The sequence below is a fragment of the Scyliorhinus torazame genome, chromosome 2, assembly GCF_047496885.1.
Source record: "Scyliorhinus torazame isolate Kashiwa2021f chromosome 2, sScyTor2.1, whole genome shotgun sequence".
Taxonomy (NCBI): domain Eukaryota; kingdom Metazoa; phylum Chordata; class Chondrichthyes; order Carcharhiniformes; family Scyliorhinidae; genus Scyliorhinus; species Scyliorhinus torazame.
This window is the reverse complement of record NC_092708.1, coordinates 125,352,267-125,377,458: the sequence shown is the minus strand read 5'-3', so window position 1 is coordinate 125,377,458 and position 25,192 is coordinate 125,352,267. Positions and strand designations below refer to the sequence as shown.

At 48.3% G+C, this 25,192-nt stretch overlaps 1 protein-coding gene across 15 annotated transcripts in view; it reads left to right on the top strand.

The window, feature by feature from the left end:
- The window catches only part of atf2 (activating transcription factor 2), a 282,067-nt gene extending 257,439 nt beyond the window's left edge, over positions 1–24,628 (top strand). For all 15 annotated transcript variants that reach the window (XM_072476561.1, XM_072476517.1, XM_072476614.1 and 12 more), the window contains one exon: positions 22,647–24,628. In XM_072476561.1, coding sequence (XP_072332662.1) covers positions 22,647–22,882 — 236 coding nt within the window. In that variant the 3' untranslated portion in view covers positions 22,883–24,628. The remainder of the gene's footprint in view (positions 1–22,646) is intronic.
- Positions 24,629–25,192: the final 564 nt, after the last annotated feature.

The window sequence follows — 25,192 nt, the reverse complement described above, 5'->3', positions numbered from 1 at the left end:
GGCATATACATTGTTCTATTTGCTGCACAGTATATTTGGTCAGAATATGAAATATGACTGATTAAAATCATGCAAGCACAAGGCATAAAATGAAAAATGGAAGTAGATTTAGGACTGAGATTAGGAGGAAATTCTTCACCCAAAGGGTTGTGAATCTATGGAATTCCCTGTCCAGTGAAGCAGTTAAAGCTCCTTCATTAAATGTTTTCAAGATAAAGATAGATAGTTTTTTGAAGAATAAAGGAATAAAGGGTTTTGGTGTTCGGGCGGAAAAGTGGAGCCGAGTCCACAAGAGATCAGCCATGATCTAATTGAATGGCGGAGCAGGCTCGAGGGGCCAGATGGCCTACTCCTGCTCCTAGTTCTTATGTTCTTATGTTCTTTCCTCACTGGTGGTTAATGGAAATGGCAATGGTTTTCAGCAGAAAACATTGATTGCAATGAACTAAATTACTATTAAACTCCTGTTGGGTGTCACAACAGAATGAGGTTAGGCCTCTCATGTTACAGGAAAGAAAGTACTCTGATTTGTACCAGTCAGTGAATAAATTAAAAAGAAGGTGGAGAAGGCGCTGGCTGAGCAGGAGGAGTATCAGACTGCGGTGGAGCTGGAGGTGGGGATGCTGAGGGACCAGCAAAAGAAGCTTCTGGAGAAGGTGGAGGACCTCGAGAATAGATCCCGCCGGCAGAACCTAAGAATTGTCGGGCTCCCGGAGGGGTCCGAAGGAACGGACGCTGGGGCATACGTCGCAGGCATGTTTGAGAAGCTGCTGGGGGATGGGGCATTCTCCCGGCCCTTGGAGGTGGATAGGGCTCACAGAGCACCTGCGAAGAAGCCGCGAATGGGAGACCCCCCCCCCCGAGGGCTCTGGTGGTGAGATTCCACAGGTTCTCGGATACGAAGTGCATTCTACAGTGGGCCAAGCAGACTCGGAGCTGTAAATGGGACAATAGCATCCTGCGGGTTTACCAAGACCTGAGCGTGGAGGTGGCCAGGAAGAGAGCAGACTTCAATCAGATCAGGCGAATCCTTTTCAAGAAAAAGGTGAAGTTTGGACTGTTATACCCAGCCTGTCTCTGGGTCACGCATGAGGATCAGCACTTTTACTTTGAGTCGCCTGAAGACGCGTTGGACTTTGCGAAAAAGAAAGGGCTGACGAAGGACTGAGAACTTTTGAACTTGGCTGCAACGTTCGTGTTTCGGTTTTCTCTGTTTTGTTTCTCTGTTTTTGTAAAACGTTTCTCGTTTTGCTTGGATCCAGTAGTAGAGCTGGGTGAGTTTAGGTTTTCATTTGCACTGTTGGGGGATGGTAGTTTTGATCTTAGTGTTTTTCGGTTGGGCAATTGTGTGGGGATTGTTTGATGTTGGAGTTTGTTTGCATGAGCGGGGTGGGGAGGAAACAATAGGTGGGAGACTATCTTGGGTCACCAAGCTAGCTGGGTGAGCTAGCTCTCGGAAGCGAAGTGGGGGGTGTGCATGTGTCTGGTTTAGGAAAGGGATTGGGTTACAGGGTGTTGTTGCTAGGGGGGAGGGGGGTGAATGCTCTGCTGGCGAGGGAGGGACTTGGGCTGAAGGACAGAGAGGAGGGCGGGGGCTGCCTGGAGATGGACCGATGGAGGCGTGGATCACGGGCTGGTGGTGGGCCTAAAAAATGGGATGACTGATCGGCGGAGTGGGGGGGGCAACGAGCCCCCCAACTAGGCTGATCACCTGGAATATTCGAGGGTTAAATGGGCCGGTCAAAAGGGCACGTGTGTTCGCGTATCTTAGGAGATTGAAGGCGGGTGTGGTGATGTTGCAGGAGATGCACCTTAAGGTAACAGACCATTCGGGACTAGATTCAAAGACTAGAGGGGTCGCGATCCTGATCAATAAGCGGGTGGTGTTTGAGGCTGGTAGAATAGTTTCGGACGTGGGAGATCGGTATATTATGGTCAGTGGGAAACTGGAGGGGGTGCAGGTGGTGTTAGTGAATGTATTTGCGCCAAATTGGGATGATGTAGGGTTTATAAAGAGGATGCTGGGGAAGATACCGGACCTGGACTCGCTCAGGTTGGTCATGGGAGGGGACTTCAATACAGTTATGGACCCGAGCTTAGGCCGGTCAAGCTCGAAAACGGGCAAGGTGCCAGCAATGGCAAAGGAACTAAGAGGGTTCATGGAGCTGGTGGGGGGGAGTGGGGGTGGATCCATGGAGGTTTGGGAAGCCGAGGGTGCATAAAGTGTACTTCTGGATTGATTTCTTTATTTTGAGCAGGGCCTTGCTGGCTGGGGTGGTGAACACGGGGTATTCGGCGATTACAATCTCAGACCATGCTCCGCACTGGGTTGACCTGCAGGTTAGTAAAGACAGTAACCAGCGCCCGCACTGGAAGTTGGATGTGGGACTTTTGGCGGATGAAGGGGTGTGCGAGCGGCTGAGGAAATGTGTTCAGAGCTACCTGCAGGTCAATGACACGGGGGGAAACTTCGGCAGCGGTGGTTTGGGAAGCACTGAAGGCGGTGGTCAGGGGGGAGCTGATCTCGATCCGGGCTCATAGGGAGAACGTTGACAGGGCAGAGACGGACAGACTGGTAAAGGAGATATTACAGATCGATAGGAGGTGTGCGGAGACCCCAGAGGCAGGGCTCCTGAGAGAACGGCGGAGGCTGCAGGCCGAGTTTAGCTTGCTGACCACAGGGAGGGCGGTGGAGCAGCTGAGAAAGGCGAGGGGGCGATTTATGAAAATGGGGAGAAGGCCAGCAGAATGCTTGCACAGCAGCTTAGGAAGAGGGAGGCAGCTCGGGAGATAGGGAAAGTAAAGGACGGTGAGGGGGACCTGGTTGGTGATTCGGCAGGGGTGAATAACGCGTTTAGAGATTTCTACAGCAGGCTGTACAGGTCGGAACCCCCTACGGGGCCGGAAGGGATGAGGCGCTTCTTGGAGGGGCTGAATTTCCCAACGGTGGACGGAGAGGGGATAGAAGGGCTAGGGGCCCCAATTGAGCTGGAAGAGATAGTGGAAGGCTTGAAGGCCATGCAAGCGGGTAAGGCCCCGGGTCCGCACGGGTACCCAGTGGAGTTCCATAAAATGTTCTCTGGGATACTGGGGCCGGTGTTGATGAGGATGTTCAATGAGGCAAGGGAAAGAGGGGTACTGCCTCAGACGATGTCACAAGCAATGATCTTGCTGATTCTTAAGCGGGACAAGAACCCGGAGCTGTGTGGGTCCTACAGGCCGATCTCTCTGTTGAATGTAGGTGCCAAGTTGCTGGCCAAAATCTTGTCCTCCAGGATCGAGGATTGTGTTCCGGACGTTATTGGGGAGGACCAGACGGGGTTTGTTAAGGGTAGGCAGTTGGTGGCCAATGTAAGAAGGTTGTTAAATGTGATCATGATGCCCCCGGAAGGTAGGGAGATTGAGGTAGTGATTGCAATGGACGCAGAAAAGGCTTTTGATCGGGTAGAATGGGACTATCTGTGGGAGGTACTGGGACGGTTCGGATTTGGGCGGGGCTTTATTGACTGGGTCAGGTTACTGTATCACGCTCCTGTGGCAAGTGTGCGGACGAACAGGACAACTTCGGACTACTTTAGACTGGACCGGGGGACGAGACAGGGATGCCCCCTCTCCCCACTGTTGTTTGCGCTGGCTATAGAGCCATTGGCAATCGCTCTAAGAGCTTCAAGGGGCTGGTGGGGACTGGTCCGGGGGTGTGGGGGGGGGGGAGCACAGGGTTTCGCTCTATGCGGATGATCTGCTTCTGTACGTTTCGGACCCAGTGGAGGGGATGGAGGAAATCATGAAGCTTTTTGGGGAATTCGGCCGGTTTTCGGGGTATAAGCTAAACATGGATAAGAGTGAGATGTTTGTGGTTCAGGCGAGGGGACAGGAGGGGCGACTGGGGGAGCTGCCGTTTAGGTCAGTAGGGGGTAGTTTTAGGTACCTGGGCATTCAAGTGGCGCGGGAATGGGACCGGCTGCATAAATTGAATCTAGCCCAGCTAGTGGGTCAAATGTAGGACGATTTCCGGAGATGGGACGCGCTCCCGTTGTCGCTGGCTGGGAGGGTACAAACGGTGAAAATTACAGTCCCCCCCAAGGTTCCTATTTGTATTTCAATGTCTCCCCATTTTTATTCCGCGGTCCTTTTTTAAGCGGGTCCACAGGGTGATCACGGGCTTCGTCTGGGCGGGCAAGACCCCGCGGGTAAGGAAGGTAATGCTCGAGCGGAGCCAGGGAGAGGGCGGGCTGGCGCTGCCAAATTTTAGCAATTATTACTGGGTGGCTAACACAGCCATGATCAGGAAATGGGTGGTGGGGGAGGGCTCGGCGTGGGTGCGTATGGAGGCGGCTTCTTGTAAGGGCACCAGTCTGGGGGCGTTGGTAACTGCACCTCTGCCGCTCCCGCCAGCGCGGTACTCCACCAGCCCCGTGGTGGTGGCGGCGCTGAGAGTTTGGGGCCAGTGAAGGCAGCATGTGGGAGCAATGGGAGCATCGGTCTGGGCCCCAATTTGTGATAACCACCGGTTTGTCCCGGGGAATATTGATGGGGGGTTCAGGGTATGGCGGAGAGCGGGGATTGAGAGGATGGGGGATGTGTTCATAGAGGGGAGCTTTCCGTGTATGAGGGCGCTGGAGGAAAAATTTGTGCTGGCGAGGGGAAACAAATTCAGATACTTACAGGTGCGGGACTTCCTTCGTAAACTGGTGGTAGGCTTCCCGCTCCTACCGCTGAGGGGGATTCAGGACAGGGTAACTTCCAGAGGGTGGGTAGGGGAGGGGAGCATCTCGGACATCTATAAGGAGCTTATGGGGTCGGGGGAGGCGCATACCGAGGAGCTGAAGCATAAGTGGGAGGAGGAGCTGGAGGTGAGATAGAGGATGGTTTATGGGCAGATGCGTTGAGTAGAGTCAACGCGTCCGCAACATGTGCCAGGCTCAGCCTGATACAATTTAAGGTTGTGCACCGGGCTCACATGACAGTGGCCCAGATGAGCAGATTCTTTGAGGTGGAGGACAAGTGCACAAAATGCGCGGGAGGACCAGCGAACCATGTCCATATGTTTTGGACATGTCCAAAGCCTCGGGGATTTTGGCAGGGGTTTGCGGACGTCATGTCCACTGTGTTAAAAACAAGGGTGCGCTGGGCCAGAGGTGGCGATTTTGGGGTGTCAGAAGATCCGGGAATCCAAGGAGGAGAAAGAGGCAGATGTTCTGGCCTTTACTTCCCTGGTAACCCGGAGACGGATACTATTGGCATGGAGGGACCCAAATCCCCCAAAGTCGGAGATCTGGCTATCGGACATGGCTAACTTTCTCTGTATGGAGAAAATTAAGTTCGCCTTGAGAGGGTCACTGTTAGGGTTCACCCGGAGGTGGCAACCGTTTGTCGACTTCTTTGCGAGAAATTAATCGTCAGCAGACGGGGAGGGGGGTGGGGGAGTATGTTAGGTTAGAGTAGGGAGTAATAAGAGTGGGACCTGTACGAAAGGTGAATGGTTTTTGCACTATGTTTATGGTTTCATGTATCTTGTTTATTTTGTTGTTGTTTCTATACCAAAAATACCTCAATAAAATGTTTATTTAACAAAAAAAAAGAATATTGACTGCAAACGTTGACAAGGATTTCAAAATATTGCAGCAGGTGGTGAGGGACCACCAAGAGGGCAAAACATACTTGACCTTATCCTCACTAATCTGCCTGCTGCAGATGCATCTGTCCATGACAGTATCGGTAGAAGTCACCAAGGTTCCTTAGACCTTCCAAACCCACGGCCACTCCCATCGAGAAGGACAAGAACAGCAGATATTTGGGAACCCCATCACCTGGAGGTTCTCCTCCAAGTCACTCACCACCCTGACATGGAAATATATCGCCGTTCCTTCACTGTCACTGGGGCAACATCCTGGAATTCCCTCCCTAACAGCACTGTGGGTGTACCTACACCTCAAGGACTGCAGTGGTTCAAAAAGGCAAGCCACCACCACCGTCTGAAAGGCAACTAGGGATGAGCAATAAATGCTGACCTAACCAACGATGCCCACATCCTGTAAATTAATTTTCTTTTTAAAGTGGCCACCGCACAGTCGTTGTGGAGACAAAGTCCCGCCTTTACTTTGAGAATACCCTCCATTGTATTGTGTGGCACTACCACTGTGCTGATTGGGATAGACTTCAAACAGATCGAGAAACTCAAGATTGGGCATCCGTGAGGCGCTGTGGGCCATCAACAGCAGCAGCAGCAGAATTGTATTCAACCACAATCTGCAACCTCATGTCCAGGAATATCCCCCACTCTCCCATTACCACCAAGCCAGGGGATCAACCCTGGTTCAATGAAGAGTGCAGGAGAACATGCCAGGAGCAACATCAGGCATACCGAAAAGTGAGGTGTCAATCTGGTAAAGCTACAACACAGGACTGCTTGTGTGCTAAACAGCATAAGCAGCAAGTAATAGACCAAGCTAAGTGATTCCACAATGAACGCATCAGATCTAAGCTCTGCATCCAGCCGTGAATGGTGGTGGACAATTAAACAACTCACTGGAGGAGGAGGCTCCATAAATATCCCCATCCTCAATGATGTAGGAGTCCAACACATTGTGCAAAAGACAAGGCTGAGGCATTTGCAGCAACCCTCAGCCAGAAGTGCCGAGTGGATGATCCATCTCTGTCTCCTCCAGAGGTCCCCAGCATCACAGATGTCAGTCTTCAGCCAATACGATTCACTCCACGTGATATCAAGAAATGTCTGAAGGCTTGGATACTGCAACGGCTATGGACCCTGACAATATTCCGGCCATAGTACTGAAGACATGTGCTCCAGAACTTGCCGCACCCCTAGCCAAGCTATTCCAGTACAGCTACAACACTGGCATCTACCCGCCAATGTGGAAAACTGCCCAGGTGTGCCCTGTACACAAGAAACAGGTCAAATCCACCCCAGCTAATTACCGCCCTATCAGTCTACTCTCCGTCATCCACAAAATGATGGAAGGAGTCATCAACGGTGCCATCAAGCGGTACTTACTCAGCAATAACCTGCTCACGGATGCTCAGTTTGGTTTCTGCCAGGATCACTCAACTCCTGACCTCATTATAGCCTTGGTTCAAACATGGACAAAAGTGCTCAATGCCAGAAGTGAGGTGAGAATGGCTACCCTTGACATCAAGGCAGCATTTGACTGAGTATGGCATCAAGGAGCCCTAGCTAAACTGGAGTCAATGGGAATCAGGGGGAAAACACTGCTGGTTGGAATCATACCTGGCACAAAGGAAGATGGTTGTGGTGGTTGGAGGTCAATCATCTCAGCTCCAGAACATCACTGCAGGAGTTCCTCAGGATAGTGTCTGAGGCCCAGCCATCTTCAGCTTCTTCATCAATGACCTTCCTTCCATCATAAGGTCAGAAGTGTGGATGTTTGCGGATGGCTGCACAACTGCTCAGTACCATTCGCGACTCCTCAAATGATGAAGCAATCCATGTCCAAATGCAGCAAGACTTAGACAATATCCAGGCTTGGGCTGACCAATGGCAAGTTGTATTCGTGCCACACAAGTGCCAGGCAATGACCATCTCCAACAAGAGAGGACAAACCACCACCTCTTGACATTCAATGGCATTACCAGCACTGAACCCCCACAATCAACCTCCTGGGGGTTACCATTGATCAGAAACTGACCTGGTCTAGCCACATTAATACTGTGACTACCAGGGCAGGTCAAAGGCTAGGAATCCGACGGCGAGTAACTGGCCTCCTGACCCCCTAAAGCCATGTTCACCACCTAAAGGCACAAGACACTAGTGTAATAGAATAATCTCCACTTGCCTGGAGGAGTGCAGCTCTAACAACACTCAAGAAGTGGAGATGCCGGCGTTGGACTGGGGTGAGCACAGTACGAAGTCTTACAACACCAGGTTAAAGTCCAACAGGTTTGTTTCGATGTCACTAGCTTTCGGAGCGCTGCTCCTTCCTCAGGTGAATGAAGAGGTCTGTTCCAGAAACACATATATAGATAAATTCAAAGATGCCAAACAACACTCAAGAAGCTCAACACCATCCAGGCAAAGCAGCCTGCTTGATTGCTCCTCATTCCACAAACATTCAAATCCTCCACCATCGACGAACAGTGGCAACCGTGTGTGCCATCTATAGGATGCACTGCAGTAACTCACCAAGGTTACTTAGACAGCATCTTCCAAACCCACGATCACTACCATCTAGAAGGACAAGAGCAGCAGATACCTGGGAACCCCACCACCTGGAGGTTCCCTTCCAGGTCACACACCACCCTGACGTGGAAATATATCACCGTTCTTTCACTGTCGCCGGGGCAAAATCCTGGCACTCCCTCCCGTACAGCATGGTGGATGTACCTACACCTTGAAGACTGCAGCGGTTCAAGAAGAAAACTCACCACCACCTTCTGAAAGGCAACTAGGGATGGGCAATAAATGCTGGCCTAACCAGCGATGCCCACGTCCCGTAAAATGAATTGAAAAAAACAACAGATACAGCTCAACACATCCATGAGGCAATTTGGACCATCAGCAGCAAAATTGAATTACACCACAGTCTGTAACCTCATGACGTTGTATATTGCCCACTCCTCCATCAATATTTTTAAGATTTATTCTTTCACGAGATGTAGTGGTCTCTGGCTAGGGCAGCATTTATTGCCTATCCCTATATGCACTTGTAAAGGTGTGTGGTAAAACACCTTCTTGAACCGCTGCAGTCCATGTCTTGTAGGTACACTTACAATGCTTTTGGGAAGGTGGTTCCAGGATTTTGACCCAGCGAGAGTGAAGGAACAGCGATATATTTCCAAGTCAGGATGGTTAGTGGCTTGGAGGAGATTTGCAAATGGTGTGCCCCCCTGCATCTGCTGCCCTTGTCCTTCAGGGTGAAAGAGGCTGCTGGCTTGGAAGGTGCTGTGGAAGAAGCTTTGGTGAATTACTGCAGTGCATCTTTTAAATGGTACACACTACCGCCACTGTGTGTCGATGGTAAAGGGAGTGAATGCTTAAGATGCTGAATGGGGTGTTAATCAAGCCTGCTGCTTAGTCCTGGATGATATCAAGCTCCCTGAGTATTGTTGGAGCTGCACTCATCCATGTGTGGAGAGTGTTCCATGGCATGCCAGACTTGAGCCTTGTAGATGGTGGACAGCCTTTAGTGAGTCAAGACATGAGTTACTCACTTCAACATTTCCAACCTCTGACCTGCTCTTGTAGCCACATTATTTATTTAGTTGGTCCAGTTCAATTTCTGGTCAGTGGTACCCCCCAGGATGTTGATAACCATTGTTTATCAAAACATAGAAAATGGGATCAGGAGTGGGGCATTTGGCCCTTTGAGCCTGCTCCACCAGTCATTATGAACACAGCTGATAATCCAACTCAGTAACCTGTTCGCACTTTTCCCCTGTATTCTTTGATCCCTTTAACCCCAAGAACTATATCTAACTCCTTGAAAACATACAATGTTTTGGCCTTCACTGCTTTCTGTGGTAGCGGATTCCACAGGCTCTGGGTGAACAAATTTCTTATCTCAGTCCTGAATGCTTTATCCTGTATTCTTAGACTGTGACCCCCTGGTTCTGGACTCCCCCGCCATCAGGAACATCCTTCCTGCATCGACCCTGTCTCGACCTGTTAGACTGGAGTAACGGAGAATACGGGTAGAGTGGGGGTTGGAGGGAGGGGGGCTTTTTTCTTTTCTTCCGTGCGGAGGGTTTTTCTTCTTTTTTCTGTTGTATCGACAAAGGGTAGCTGGGGTGAAAAGTTTGTAAGGGGATGGCTGTCCCCAACCCCCCCTGCTGCCTGTGGCTGTGTTTTTCCTTTTTCTTTGCCTTTGGGGGAGGCGATCTGTGGTTCGAGATGAGTCTTTGTTTGGGTAGGGGAGGGTGCGGTTGGCGGGGAGCCTTCTTCACAGAACAAAGAGGTGAGAGTGGGTGTTGGTAGGAGGAGCCTTTAGCCAGGAGTTGCTTCGCTGGCAGGTAATACTGGTGAACAGAAGTGAGGTGGGGGAGAAGGCCAAGGGAGATGGCCGTAGGGGGGAGATAGTTGGGGAGGAGGGGGGGGTGGGATGCAATGCGGCAAGGTTGGAGAAGAAACATGGTCAGGGGCGGAAAAAGGGGCCATCTTGGATGGGCCACTTACAGGATGAAATTAACGGGATAAAGTGTGGGCTGCGATTAAAGATTATTTAGAATTAAACCAAAAGGGGGAGGTGTCGGCGGCCACATTTTTGGAAGCACTAAAAGTGGTGATCTGAGGGGAGATTATCTCGGTAAAGGCACATGCGGATAGGGAAAGGAGGGAGGAGTATGAACGGTTAATGAATCAGATAGTTGAGTTTGATAGGGAGTACTCGAGGACGCTCACCACGGAGGGATTGGCGAGGAGGAAAAAGTTGCAGGGCCAATTTGATAGGTTGACAACGAGGAGGGCAGTAGGACAGCTGCGTAGGGCAAGGGGGTGCAGTACGAAAACGGGGAGAAGGCATGTTGAATGTTAGCGCATCAGCTAGGTCCAGGGAAATAGTGAAGATATGGACTGAGGCAACGGAGGTGGTGTCGAAGGCGGGGAAGATAAATGAGACGTTTAGGGATTATTATAAGCAGCTGTATAGGGCAGACACGTGGGGTGATGAGGGGGACATGGGACGGTTTTTAATCAAACTGGAGTTTCCACAGTTGGAGGAAGAGAAGAGGCAGGGCTAGAGGAGGACTTGGGGCTGTGGGAGGCTTTGGACAGTACAAGGGGTATGAAGTTGGGGAAGGCCCCAGGGCCCGATGGTTAACCGACAACATTCTATAATCAGTTTGCGATGGACCTAGCACCACATCTCTTGGGAGCATTTAATGAGGTGCTGGAGAAAACGAACCTGCCAGAGACGATGACACAGGCAACAATTACATTGTACCAAAGAAGGGGAAGGACCCATTGGAATGTGGGTTGCATAGGCCCATATCACTTAAATACGGATGTGAAAATGCTGGCGGGAAGGATGGAAGGTTGTGTCCCAAGGTGGTTGCGGAGGACCAAACAGACTTCGTAAAGAGCAGGCTGCTTTCTAGTAACATCAGGAGGCTGTTAAACGTGATCATGACCCCGTCGAGAGCCCAGGTACCAGAGGTAGTGGTGTCCATGGATGCGGAGAAGGCATTTGATCATGTGTGACGAATGTGATATAAAATAGTTACTTTAGAGATACTAGTTAATGTAATGTAGAAATAAGCCACTTTGATTCTGGCAGTTAGGGACAAAGGGGTTTGAGACCGCATGGAAAAAGCAGGAAGAGGTGTGTCTATGAGAGTGATGCTGCATTGATAGGGGCCAGAGAAAGGGATTGGAAGTGAGCCAATCAGAATAGATCGAACAGGTCAGGAGGGACATAGGCTGACCTATGTCTGTCGAGTATGTGAAACTTGATACCATTTGAATTGATTTGCAGAGATCCCTTTGTTTCTTTGTTCATTCGCTTTCTGGGATATAGGAAACTGGATGTCTCTTATATTTCTATGAAATGAATCAAGCTTGCAAGCTAAATTAATAACTTCTTTTTACGTGCGAATCCATCTCAACTTTTATTGAGGCCAGACTGACAGAGAAAGAAATTTGGGGATCTACATGTGGAGTGTCGGTACCTGTTTGTGGTCCTAGGAAGATTCGGGTTTGGACCGAAGTTGAGCGGCACAGTAGCACAGTGGTTAGCATTGTTGCTTCACACGCCAGGGACCCGGGTTCGATTCCCGGCTTGGGTCACTATCTGTGCGGAGTCTGCACGTTCTCCTCATGCCTGCATGGGTTTCCTCCGGGTGCTCCGATTTCCTCCCACAAGTCCTGAAGACATGCTGTTAGGTGAATTGGACATCCTGAATTCTCCCTCCGTGTACCTGAACAGGCGCTGGAATGTGGCGACTAGGGACTTTTCACAGTAACTTCATTACAGTGTTAATGTAAGCCTATTTGTAACAATAAAAAATATTATTATTATTTATTAAGTTTGTGGCATGGGTGCACCTGTTATACGTGGCACCGGTGGCAAGTGTATGGACCAACAATATGGGCTCATGAAACTTTGAACTGTACAGGGGAACAAAGCAGCGGTGCCCGCTGTCGCAATTGTTTGCGCTAGCTCTTAGCAGGTCAACAGAGTGTCAAGGGATTACGAGGGGATGAAGGGAGCATCGGGTGTCGCTACATGCGGACAACCAACAATTGTATGTGTCAGACGCGCTGCAGAGCATGGAGAGGATCATGGGCCTGTTGGGGAAATTCAGGACATTCTCAGGATATAATAATAGCTTATTGTCACAAGCAGGCTTCAATGAAGTTATTGTGAAAAGCCCCTAGTCGCCACATTCCGGCGCCTGTTCGGGGAGGCCGGTACGGGAATTGAACCCGCGCTGCTGCATTGTTCTGCATTGCAAGCCAGCTATTTAGCCCACTGTGCTAAAGCAGCCCTTGTCTGCCTCTATAAGATAAACGCAGGGAAAAGTGAAGTGTTCCCGGCGAGCCACCTAGGGGGGATGCCATTTAAGGTAGCCAGAGACAGGTTTAGATACCTGGAGATTCAGGTAGCGAGAGAATCATAGAATCATAGAATTTACAGTGCAGAAAAAGGCCATTTGGCCCATCAAGTCTGCACCGGCCAGTGGAAAGAGCACCCTACTTAGGCCCACACCTCCACCCTATCCCCGTAAGCCAGTAACTCCCCGTAAGCCAGTAATTCCATCTAACCTTTTTGTTTGGACACTAAGGGCAATGTAGCATAGCCAATCCACCTAACCTGCACATCGTTGGACAGCGGGAGGCAACCGGAGCACCCGGAGAAAACCCACGATGCTACATAATGCTACATAAATGGAATCTAACAAAGCTGGTGCAGGAGGTAAGGAATGATCTGAAGAGGTGGGACATGGTGCACTTGACTCTGGCAGTAGGATCCAAGTGGTGAAGATGAACATTTTGCCGCGGTTTCTGTTCATATTCCAGACGCTTCTGACCTTTGTACCGAAGGCCTTCTTTCGAAAACTGGATATGATTATCTCAGACTTTGAATGGGCAGGGAAGGTGGCAAGGGTCAAGAGGACGCTGCTCAGAGGCAGAGGGGGGTGTTGGCATTGCCGAACCTGTTGTATTATTACTGGGCGGTGAACGTGGAGAAGGTGAGGCGGTGGGGGGAAGAGGAAAGGACAGAATGGGTTAGGATGGAGGAAGAATCTTGTAGGGCTATGGTGATGACGGCATTGTCAATGGCGCCAAAGAAATACGCGTAGAGCCCGGTGGTGCAGTCACAGTAAAGGCCTGGAACCAGCTGAGGAGATATTTCGGGATAGGTGGGATGTCGATGTTGGCGTTGCTGTGCAAAAACCACTGTTTCGAACCGGGGAGGATAGATGGTATGTGTAGGAAGTGGAGAGAAGTGGGCCTGGTGAAGGATCTGTACCTGGAAGAGGGATTTGGCAATATAAAGGAACTTAAGTATAGATGAATTGAAGGAGAGGGTAGAGCTCCCGAAAGGAAGTGAGTTTAGGTACCTGCAGGTAAGGGACTTTGCACGGAAAGTTTGGAAAGAGTTCCCCAGGTTGCCGAGGTACACCCTGCTGGAGTGACTGCTGCTGCCGGACGTGGAATGGGAAGACAGGATCGGAGACATATGCGGGTGGTTGGGAGAGCAGGTGGGGAAGATTAAGGAGAAGCGTTGTATAGGAGTTTTACCCAGGACGTGAATCCTGTTCCAAGCCCGAACCGCTCCAGTACCTCTATGAGGTATTTCCATTCGACTCTTGTCGAAGGCCTTTTCTGTGTCTAGGGAGACGATCAGCTCTGGTGTTCTCTCCCCGGAGGGGGTCATTATCACGTTCAGCAGGCACCTGATGTTGGAGGTAAGCTGTCTACCTTTGACAAAGCACGTCTGGTCTTCTGCGACCACCTCTGGCACGCAGTCTTCTAGCCTTTCGGCTGGAATCTTGTCCAGTATTTTGGCATCTGCGTTCAGCAGTGAGATGGGTCTGTATGACCCAGATTCCGTTGGGTCTTTATCTTTCTTGTGTATCAGCGAGATTGAGGCCTGTGCTAGCGTGGGTGGCTGTGTACCCCTCGCTAGCGAATCTGTGAACATCTCTCGCAGGTGCAGGGCCAGTGCTGTCGCAAATTTTTTGTAGAAGTCAGCCGGGAGTCCGTCCGGTCCCGGTGCCTTCCCCGCCTGCATGGAGCTTATGCTGTCCATGATCTCTCCCAGTGCCAGTGGTGCTTCCAGGCACTGTTTTCTGCCCTCCCCCATGATTGGTATGTCCAGTCCATCAAGGAACCGTTTCATCCCGGACTCCTCCATTGGGGGCTCTGAGATGTACAGCCCTTGGTAAAAGGCCCTGAATGCCTTGTTGATCTTTTCTGGCTCTGTTTGTAATGTCTAGTATCCCTGATTTGTGCAATTTCTCTGGTGGCTGCCTGCTTTCTCAGCTAGTGTGCCAGCAGGCGGTTGGCTTTGTCTCCGTGTTTGTATAGGGTCCCACGTGCTTGGCAGAGTTGAAGCACTGCTTTCCTGGTGGAGAGCAGATCAAAGTTCCTTTGTAACTCTTTCCATTCCACCAGGAGCTCTGCGGTCGGGGCCTCGGAGTATTTACGGTCTACCTCCAGCATGGAGTCGACCAGCTGCTGCCTAGCTGCCCTTTCCTCCCAATCTCTTCGCGCTTTGAAAGCGATGATTTCCCCTCTTAGTACGGCCTTTAGCGCTTCCCAGAACATGGAGGGTGAGACCTCCCCGTTCTGATTGTTGTCTGTGTATTCTGCTATAGTCCGCGATATCTTTTCATTGAAGGCCTTGTCAGCTAGTAGGACAACGTCCAACCTCCATGTGGGGCTTTGGCCCCTGCCCGTTTCCAGCCTCACGTCCATGTAATGTGGAGCATGGTCGGATATCACAATTGCGGAGTATTCCACTTTGTTTATCCCCGGAAGCACTGTTTTCCCCACCACAAAGAAGTCAATTCTGGTGTATACGTTGTGTACTGGGGAGAAGAAGGAGAATTCCTTATCCCCCGTGTGGGCGAATCTCCAGGAGTCCACCGCTCCCATCTGTTCCATAAAGTGGCCGAGTTCCCTTGCCATGCTTGAGGTTTTCCCCGTCTTGGGGTTCGATCTGTCAGTCGTTGGGTCCTGTACACAGTTGAAGTCTGATTAGCTGGTGCATCGCTATGTCAGGGATTTCTGCCATGGTCTTCTTGAAGAAGCTCGGGTCGTCCCAGTTGGGCGCATACACGTTAACTAGTACTACCGGTGCCCCATCCAGGGTCCCGCTAACCATGACGTACCGTCCCCTGGGTCCGTAACCGTCTTTGTCGCCCTAGACATCGTCCATTTGCTGATCAGTATTGCCACCCCCAGGCCCTCATCCTGTAACAAGAATGGTAGGTCTGTCCCACCCAGCCCTTTCTTACCCGCAGTCTGTCCAGCTCTCTCAGGTGCGTCTCTTGAAGGAAGATTATGTCTGCCATCATGTTTCTGAGGTGGTTGAGGACTCTGGATCTTTTCACTGGGCCGTTGAGTCCCCTTACGTTCCAGGTGACTATCCTGGTGGGGGGCTTCTGTCCACTCGCTCCTGTGGGATTAACCATATTCACCTAGTGGACGCGCCCCTGCCCTCCGGGGTTCCCCCTTGTTCGGGGGCCGTCCAGGATGGTCGCTGTCACTGCTCTCTCCATGCGGTCGGGCCCCTGCGCTCCGGGGCTTCCCTCCGTCCAGGGGGCCCCCGCCATGGTCGCCCACTGTGTGGCCGCCACGCGGGTAGCCCCCTTCACTCTGGGGTTTCCCTTCACCCAGAGGCCGTACTGAGTGAATGCTTGCAGCGATTCCTTGGTTGTCTTTGGTTGCGGCACTCTGTAGCCTTATTGCTGTTCCTTTTCTAGCCTTGTTTGTCCCTCCGCCCTGTGTTCCGCCCCCCCCAGTCCCTCCCTTTCCTCCCCCTTTCTCCCCCTCTCCCGTATATCCCTCCTTTGTCCCTCTTTCCCCTGCTCCTATCCCCATTTGCTCTCCCGTCTCTGTTGAGTTGTCCCACCCGCCCTCTGCCTGGCGCCGCCTGCTTTTTTGCATGTCCCCGGTGCGGCGACCCCCCTCTAGGGAGTTATTGTCTTGATTCCCCCCCTGCCCAGCCTCTGCGTTTTTTTGCACACTCTTCCTCCGCCCTACCCTACGCTCCCCCTATTTGCTCACCCTTCTCCACTGCTCTCATACCCTTGTGCTGGGGCCTGGTTTCCCACCTATGTCGGTTCGTTGGGTAGCGGTTTGCTTTTTGTTCAGGGTGCCCTTGCCATGTTGGGGGTGGGGGCCGGGGGGCCTGGCATTGCCTCACCCCCTCCCCGTCGGCATGTTGTTGCCCCGTGTTTCTACCCTCGCTGTTGGTTTTCCAGCCCGTGTTCTTCGATAAATTTGTTTGCATCGGCGGGGGATGTGAAGAAATACTCTCTTTCTTGGTATGTGACCCAGAGTTTCGCTGGGTACAGCATACCAAAGCGCACATTGTTCATGTGAAGGGCTGCTTTTGCTCTGTTGAATTCAGCCCGTCTCCTGGCGAGGTCTGCCCCAATGTCCTCGTACACTCTAATGAGGTGTCCTTCCTATTTGCAAGTTCTGTTTTGCCTGGCCCAGCGCAGGATTGTTTCCCTGACTTTGTACTGGTGCAGGTTGGCTATAACTGCCCTCGGGTGTTCCCCCGCCCTGGGTTTCAGGCGCAGCGACCGGTGCGCTCTGTCCATTTCTGGTGGGTTAGGGAAAGTTTCCCTCCCCACTAAGTTGCCCAGCATCTCAGTCACATAGGCCGTGGGGTTTCTACCCTCGATCCCCTCTGGTAGGCCCACTATCCTGACATTTTGTCTTCTTGAGCGGTTTTCCTGGTCGTCCACCCTGCCCTTCTTTCCCCCCACCCCCAAAAAGAGGGAGTTCTCGTTTTCTTTTTTCTCCTCCTCACTCACCCTGGAACCAGAGAGGGAGAGAGAGAAAGGCTTCTCGGGCCGGGAGTCCCCCTTTGTTCTGCCGCTGCCTGCCTCGTGGTGGTTGCCGCCGGGGGGGGGGGGGGGGTCGGGCCTCGTTGCTGGCTCGGACCCCGCTTTGGCTCAGGCCGCCGCTCCTGCCCCGCGTTGTCGTCCCGTGCCCCGCTGCCGCCCGCGTTCCGCTGTGCTGGGGGGGGGGGCTCAGTCGGTCAGGCTGGCTCGCAGGCCCGTGCTCTGATGTGCTGTCTCCATTCGGGGGTGGGGGGCGGGCGACTTTCTCCGGTCGCTCCCTGATCTCCAGCCCCCGGCTCCTCCCGTGCACCTTTCCTCCCCCCGGGCCGCAGCTTACTGCTCCGGTCCCTTGCAGCCTCCTCTCCTTCTCCCTGGGGGGGCTCTCCCCTCGTGCTTCTGCTGCCCGCTCCCGAGCGCCCGGGACTCCGCTCCGCCTCGGATTCCGGGTCGCTCCTCTTCGTTCTGTCCCGCCGTGCCACCGATCGTGGGCCTGGTCACCGCTGAGGCCTCCCCCGGTGTCAGATTCCCCCCTTCCCCCCCAAGCAGGACCGCTACTGCGGCCACAGATCCGAGCTCCCGCCGGATGGTACCAGGTGTAAAACACGCCGGCGGGAGTTCGGCCGGTCGACCGCGGAGAATCACTGTGGGAGGCTCTTTCAGGGGCCTCCGACTGGCGCCACGTCAACCGCGTGCCGCGCCGACCGCACGTGACTGGCGGGTTCACAGAAGCACCATCTCGCCGGATTTCCAGCGTGAACAGCTATTCTCCGCCCCCGCGCCAGGTGCGATTCTGGCGTGGAGGGTCGGAGAATCCCGCCCATAATGTTCTGAGGGAACTTGAAGTGGTGCTGGGAGGATGTTTTCTCTTGTGGGACTTATCAATATAATGGTAGCTAGAATATCACTTTCAACATCATCTCTTCCCATTCCTGCCCCGTTTCCTCCAAAATCCCCCAAGCACTTTTTATTGGCTCACTGATTTTTCTCACTTGCATGCTACACTTTGATGACATGATTAAAAACTCTATCAGTTTCCACATGCACACTGACAACATCAAGTGCTATCATACCTCCACCTCTGGTCCACCAATCCATGCACTCTTTTTAAATGATAAGATTGCTTATCCAATACCAGGACCTGGATGAGCAGAACTTTCCTGTAGTTACATATTCGGAAGACTGGAGCTATTGGGCTGAATTATCCCAGCCTGATGGCAATGGACTGGGAGTCATGATGGCAGGCCAAATGGCAGTGGTGGAAGGGATCTTGGTCGTGGAATCTGACATCCTTCAACCACCATGGCATATTACTAGCAGTTGGAGGTGTCTTGGTCACCTGGGTAGCCAACACACCCACTTCAGTGGCCAATTCAGGGCCATTTCTTACTTCTGAAGGCATTTTGTCCACTTTTGGAAGCCCACCAGGTGGAAGGACTGTGAGGTAAACCCTGATGGCTTCCCAGCAGGCTTCAAGGGTTGGAAGCCCCTCTTGATGGGTGGTCCATGACCAACAGAGGGGTCTGCCCCTCCCCAGCCCCGGTTGCAATGGCTGCCCTCACACCAACAATATTGTTGGTGCTCCACAATCAGCCATCATTTCCGACTGCTGAGCCCCAGGTTCCCCCAACCTAACTCAACTCTCAACAAGGGCACCCCATCATTGAGGGGCCCTCTTTCTGGAGCTGAAGCCTCAACAATGGCCACTGTTAGCAGTGAGGCAATTGAGCTGTCAGCCCTCTGTTGGGCCAGCAACTCATGGGGACAACATTCAGCCCATTGTCTTCAATTCTACCACAAACTGTGTTCCCTGACTACTGACTCCATCCCTTTCCCTGTCAACAGGCTGAGGCTGAAGCAGATTGTTCAGAACATTGGTGTTCCATTTGGCCCTGTGGTGAACTTTCCCAATTTTCATTGCGTTGCCATTGATACCCGTGTCTTCAGCCTCCTAAACTCTGGAATTTCTTCCCAAATCTCTCCTCTCTTTCCTCCTCTAAAGTGCTCCTTAAAATCTGTCTCTTTGACCAAACTTTTGGTCAGTTACCCTAATATCTCTCAACGTGGCTCAGTATCAAAGATTGTTTGATAATACCCCTGTGAAGTACCTCAGGACGTTTTAGTATGTTGAAGGTGCTATATAAATAAATATACGTTATTGTTGTTGAATGGTTCACCTTCTCAAAGCCTCTCCACCACCTGCAAGTCATAAGTGTGATGGAATCCAATTGTCTGGATGCAGCTGCAACAGCAGTCATGAAATCCCTAACATCTCAACAAAGTAGTTTGATCGGCAGCCATCCACAATTGTAAGCATTGACTTTGTTCACCGCCAGCCAGCCTTAGCTGCTGAGTAATCTATCTATAAGACGCAACTTGCCAAGGCTCTTCCCAAATCTGTGGCCTCCACATTTTAGAAGGACAAGGGCAGCATAGGCATGGGAACACTATCGCCTCCTAAGTATTCCACTAACTTGCAAACCATTTCAACTTGAATGTATATCCCCCTTCCTCCTTGACCACTGGGTCAAAATCCTGGAACTCCCTATAGAACATAGAACATAGAAAATACAGCACAGAACAGGCCCTTCGGCCCACGATGTTGTGCCGAACCTTTGTCCTAGATTAATCATAGATTATCATTGAATTTACAGTGCAGAAGGAGGCCATTCGGCCCTTTGAGTCTGCACCGGCTCTTGGAAAGAGCACCCTACCCAAAGTCAACACCTCCACCCAACACCAAGGGCAATTTTGGACATTAAGGGCAATTTATCATTGGCCAATTCACCTAACCCGCACATCTCTGCAACACTCTGATAATACTTCCATCATATGTATTGAAGCAGTCCAAGATGAGAATCATAGAATTTACAGTGCAGAAGAAAGCCATTTGGCCCATCGAGTCTGCACCGGCTCTTGGAAAGAGCACCCTACCCAAGGTCAACACCTCCACCCTATCCCCATAACCCAGTAACCCCACCCAACCCAACACTAAGGACAATTTTGGACACTAAGGGCAATTTATCATGGCCAATCCACCTAACCTGCACATCTTTGGACTGTGGGAGGAAACCGGAGCACCCGGAGGAAACCCACGCACACACGGGGAGAACGTGCAGACTCCGCACAGACAGTGACCCAAGCCAGAATCGATGTGCAGGTTAGGTGGATTGGCCATGCTAAATTGCCCTTAGTGTTCAAAAAGGTTGGGTGGGTTTACTGGGTTTCGGGGATAGGGTAGAGGTGTGGGCTTGGGTAGGGTGCTCTTTCCAAGGGCCGGTGCAGACTCGACGGGCTGAATGGCCTCCTTCTGCATTGTAAATTCTATGATTCTACGATCCTCTGAATGAATTTTTTTTTAAATGGCAGTAACCAAATGAATCATCTCGAGTCAAACCATATCCCTTGACCTTTGAAAATCATTTCTACCACAACAGGATTTGAATTTCCCTTTTGCAACTTGAAAGATAAATGCTGAAATGAGTGTCTGTGTTTATATATGTAATCTGATTTTGTTTGATTTAATTAATGCATATTTGTGGTGAACATTTATGAAATGAAAATATCAAAACTAGAAACGGAGAAACTAAAAGTGCTTTTATTCCACTGAAGGTTAATTCAAAAAGAAACAAAATGAAGAAAACGGTCAATCTATCTAGATTTTATGCATAAATTTTATTAGGTCTGGAGCATAACTCCGGGTCCTTTGATCTGCAATCAGTTGAGTGCTTTGTGGATTTACACTGTAGCCTGAAGGTACATTATACAAGAAAACTGCAGACCTTTGCTATTGACAGTGATTGCTATGGAGATTAGTCAGTCATAGCTACGACCTGACAGCTCTGCATGTGTTTTCTTATTGATGCGGATAGTGCCTTGTACTGGCATGCATACTGTGCACATATTTTTCCTTAAATCTAAACTCTGTCTTCCTGATGGGCAGCATAATATTCAGACTTCAACTCCAATGACTGAAATGTTAGCAGTATATATGCATATATTATATATATATATTATATATATTTATATATACAAAAAATATATACTTTACTCTGATCTTCAGTTACTTGCCAAACAGCAGTGGCAATGATGACAATGTAAAACAATAAAAACATGTAAAGAGACTGGAATTATCTGAGTTATGGGTTCATTATATGTTTATGCCTATGTATTAGGCTGTAATCACCTACAGTGTGAATAATATTAGGTTCTAAATTATTTTTAAAAACACACATTAGGGTGCCTTACATATTCTTTAACTATTATGAATTGAAAACTTTCAGGTTTTTATTTGAATATTTGATGTATTGCAAAGCGTTATCCAGAAGACATTTCTTATTAATCTGCGTTTTGTCTTGCATTAAGCACTTTTAGTTTTCATGAAAATATTAATTTAGCTTACAAGAGAAGCGTGTCATTAGTTGAATTATGAGTCAGATATGGTATAGGTTTTTAGTTTTAAATCTGGATCCAATTAATTCTCTACAACTGTAGAACAGCTGGTGGCATTTAGACTCTAAACAGTGCTTATTCTCCTGTGTGTGCATCATTAGAATCAGGTACAGTAATCATCCATCGCTGCAAGTAGTTGGCAGGTGAGCCTCAGATGAAGAAATCTAAGTTATAAATAAAAGGTTTTCAGTATGTTATTCATGTATTGATGATGCTCCATTTAAAGAGTTTTTTTATCGGAGCATGTTTTCTTTCATTTAAAAAAATCTATTTGTTTGTCCGATTTGTGGTCCTCCACTCCCACATTCTATTGAGAAGGTGGATAGTCCTGGTTTCTGATTTATCTACAGCTCACAGCTAACAACCTGGTGGAATGCCACATGTGTATCTAGTCCTTCTAGTGAAGCAATTGGGAACTGACTAAATGTTTTCTAATTTAATCAGGTAGGTTCAAGTGACAAACAACTGTTTATTTAGAAAGTAAGCTTTACTGTTTAAAATACAATGCTACCCAGAGGCAGCGTTTCTTGAATCTCTTCAGATATAATGGCATAATGTGCTGTGTTGTATCATATTAAACATAGAAAACCTACTTTGCCCTCTGATATGAAGGGCACTTCCCCATGCTTAACACAGGACAGCAGAAAAAGGTGGCATTTCATTTGTTGCCAGATTTTAGGTATAGCTTACTTTTCACAAGGTATTGTTGGAAGGGCAATATTGATCATGAGTTGTCACTTGCATCATAAGAATTGTACTACAATAAGACAGCAATGGTCAAAACCAAGAAGTGTTAGTACTGAAGTAAATGGCAAAAAACTTCTTACCTTGATTATTTGAATGCATGTTTAGGCAACAATGTCAGTCAACGTGTCTATATTAATATTTATGTTTTGAGTACAATAATAAATGTGTTACACAACTTGTTTATTAAGAATAAAGTACACATTTTCATTGTGTTACTTGAACGGCACAAGTAAGTCATATCCACACTTTTAAGTTACTGGAAATACATGAAACGTCTCTATTTATACCAAGTATAAATGTAAAACTACAATTTTTGAAGTTAGAGAAAAAAGTCCTATTTACAATTAATGTTGCAAAATACAGAAACAGTGTAAACTACTTATGTCAGTTTTAATATACACAGTCTTCCATACACTTCTACATAACTAAGTCTCTGATTTGTTTTTCATCAGATGCAGAAAAGGATGAGACTTCTATAGACAGTCCGCTACCTAGCAGCCCCCAAACCCAAGTCATCCAACACAGTTCCATCAGCACTTCAAATGGTATAAGTTCAACAGCAATGGCAGAAGCTGTTGCTACTTCAGTCCTCACCCAGATGGCAGACCAGAGTTCAGCGATGAACCTACCCGTCCAGTCCCATATTACCATTGCTCCTTCGTCTCAATCTCAACCTTCAGGAAGTTGATTGGGATAATATTTGCATTACGTAAATCCACAGATATTGTCTCAACAGTGACTATAAAATGGAAATTTGGGAACCCAGAGAAGAAATCTCCAAAAAACAATTCTGTACTCCAAGTTTAGTTGCTTTATTAGTTGTATTTCAGATGTGGCAACAGCAGTGTAAGCAAAGTGAACACTTATCTTCAACTTTGAAAAAGATGTCTTAGTCATTGTTTTCTGGTCCACAATGCATTTGGCATTTTCTATTTTATATAACTCAAATAATATTTAAGTGGGTTTTTTTCTGTCTGTGGTAGGAGACAAAAGAGTTTTTGTGAACAGTGGCATGACTTTAAAAGGTCTCTCTCCTGAAACTGTGAAAGAACTATCAAACTTTATTGATACCAAAGCTCCACACGGGCTAACTTGACCTACACTACTGTTCACCTGGCCATGACCAGCAATCCAGAGGTCAAAAGAAAATCCAGCCTCCAATTTGTGACAGGCATTGGAGCAAGTGAAATTTCCAGTGCTTCTCTTCAAATAGATCTTTTTAATTCTAAAATAAGATACTGAAAAACATATTAAGTGATTCAACAAAATCTATCACCCATCTAATGAATGAGTAATTATTATTTTATAAATTCTTGGACCCAAGCTAGCCGTGAAAGAAATTTTGTTTTCCGACCAAACAATGAATTTATTCTCTTTGCCTTTTTTAATTTGCACATTGTGATGGGAATGAAACATTGAAAGAATGTTCATTATTGTTTGTAATTTTGTTTAATTAGTCTTTTGTAATGTCATTTTAATAAGGTTTAGCCAATATATTTAGTTTTTTTTAAATCTTTTGACTGAAAAGCTCAGCAACTATGCTGGGTATCATGATGAATGATGCATATATTGGTGGTCTATAGTTTAGACCAACAGTTCTGTGAATGTTGCCTTTTAATATCACACTGACTTTTTGATGGAATCCTATTTAAAATGATTGTGTATGCAAATAATGAATATCGATTATTAACATTCCATGTGCAGTTTGATTGTTACTGATGAGATTGATTGTATATTACCTTTCGTCTCATCAAAATTCTGTGAAATAATTCATTTTACTAAATGTGCCATCAACACTGTAGTGACTTCTTGGTCATACTCAGAGATATTGTTTGAAACAAGAGAAGCAGAAAAAACTACTAGAATCTAATGCAGTGACACTGCCAACACCGAAAGAAAGAAAACAAAAGGTGGAAGGAAGATGTATTCAGACAGCAGAATACCAGTAGCTCAAAGCTGTCTTCATGTGTGTAAATATGTCTATAAATATGTGCACATTGTGCTACCACAAGGAGTTGCGTGTAGCAAAATTAACAGGACATGGAATGTAATTTCTTCAATACAGCTTTACAGATCTTCTAGTTTATAATTGTGTAATGTGTCAGATTAGAAAGTAGGAACTGAGACGGGCTGTTTGATAGAATTGCTTGGGACCTTTGAAGGAAACTCCTCAACATATAATGGTAGATTAATACTTTGTGATAGATATCAGTTACACTATTCAATAGAATCAATTTCATAATCTTTGTTTCACAGACTGTATCTGTAGACAACAACTGTGTCTTTATCTTCCTGATTGCAAGCTTCCATTTCTACAGAGGTAGCTTGAGGTGTACTCTTCCTTATTGTGCAATTTGCATGAGTAAGTTCTCTGAGAGAATAAATAATTTATCTAAGAAGAACATGTCAATAAACTGTTTTTAAGTGCATAAAAGGTTAACACATTTTTATTTCAAAATGCTGGCTGCATCCGTGAGTGGAAATATTGGGTGTACTATTTTTTCCCAAAAATATACTTCATTCATAAAATATTTTGAAATACATTGCAAAACATTTCAACCTGAAAATTACAGAAAGTGCCATAAAATTTGACTTGTCTCCAATTTCTCTCTTAGGTGCCTCTATACAATTGTAATTCTCTTGATATTTACAATATACATTCCATGTCAAACATACAGCCGGAGGGGAAAACATTTCAAATTGAAATATTATAGAAAGTACAATAGAATTCAACTTTCCTTCTTGCAGCATGTTCCTCTCTGAGGTGCCTCAATACTTTCAGTACTCTTGATATTCACAAAGTACAATCAGTATCAAGCATACAACTTGTTCAACAAATTTTCCAGCCCCTCTATGTAAATATGGCTAATAGGCCTTAGACAGCAATCTTTCCCCATTGCGTGTCTGCAGTGGCTGCCCTAAGCTTTAACCCTGGATCTTTGCAATGTCCCGATCTGCAACACTCAGTCAAGTACAACTCTGCACTGAAAGACCAGCA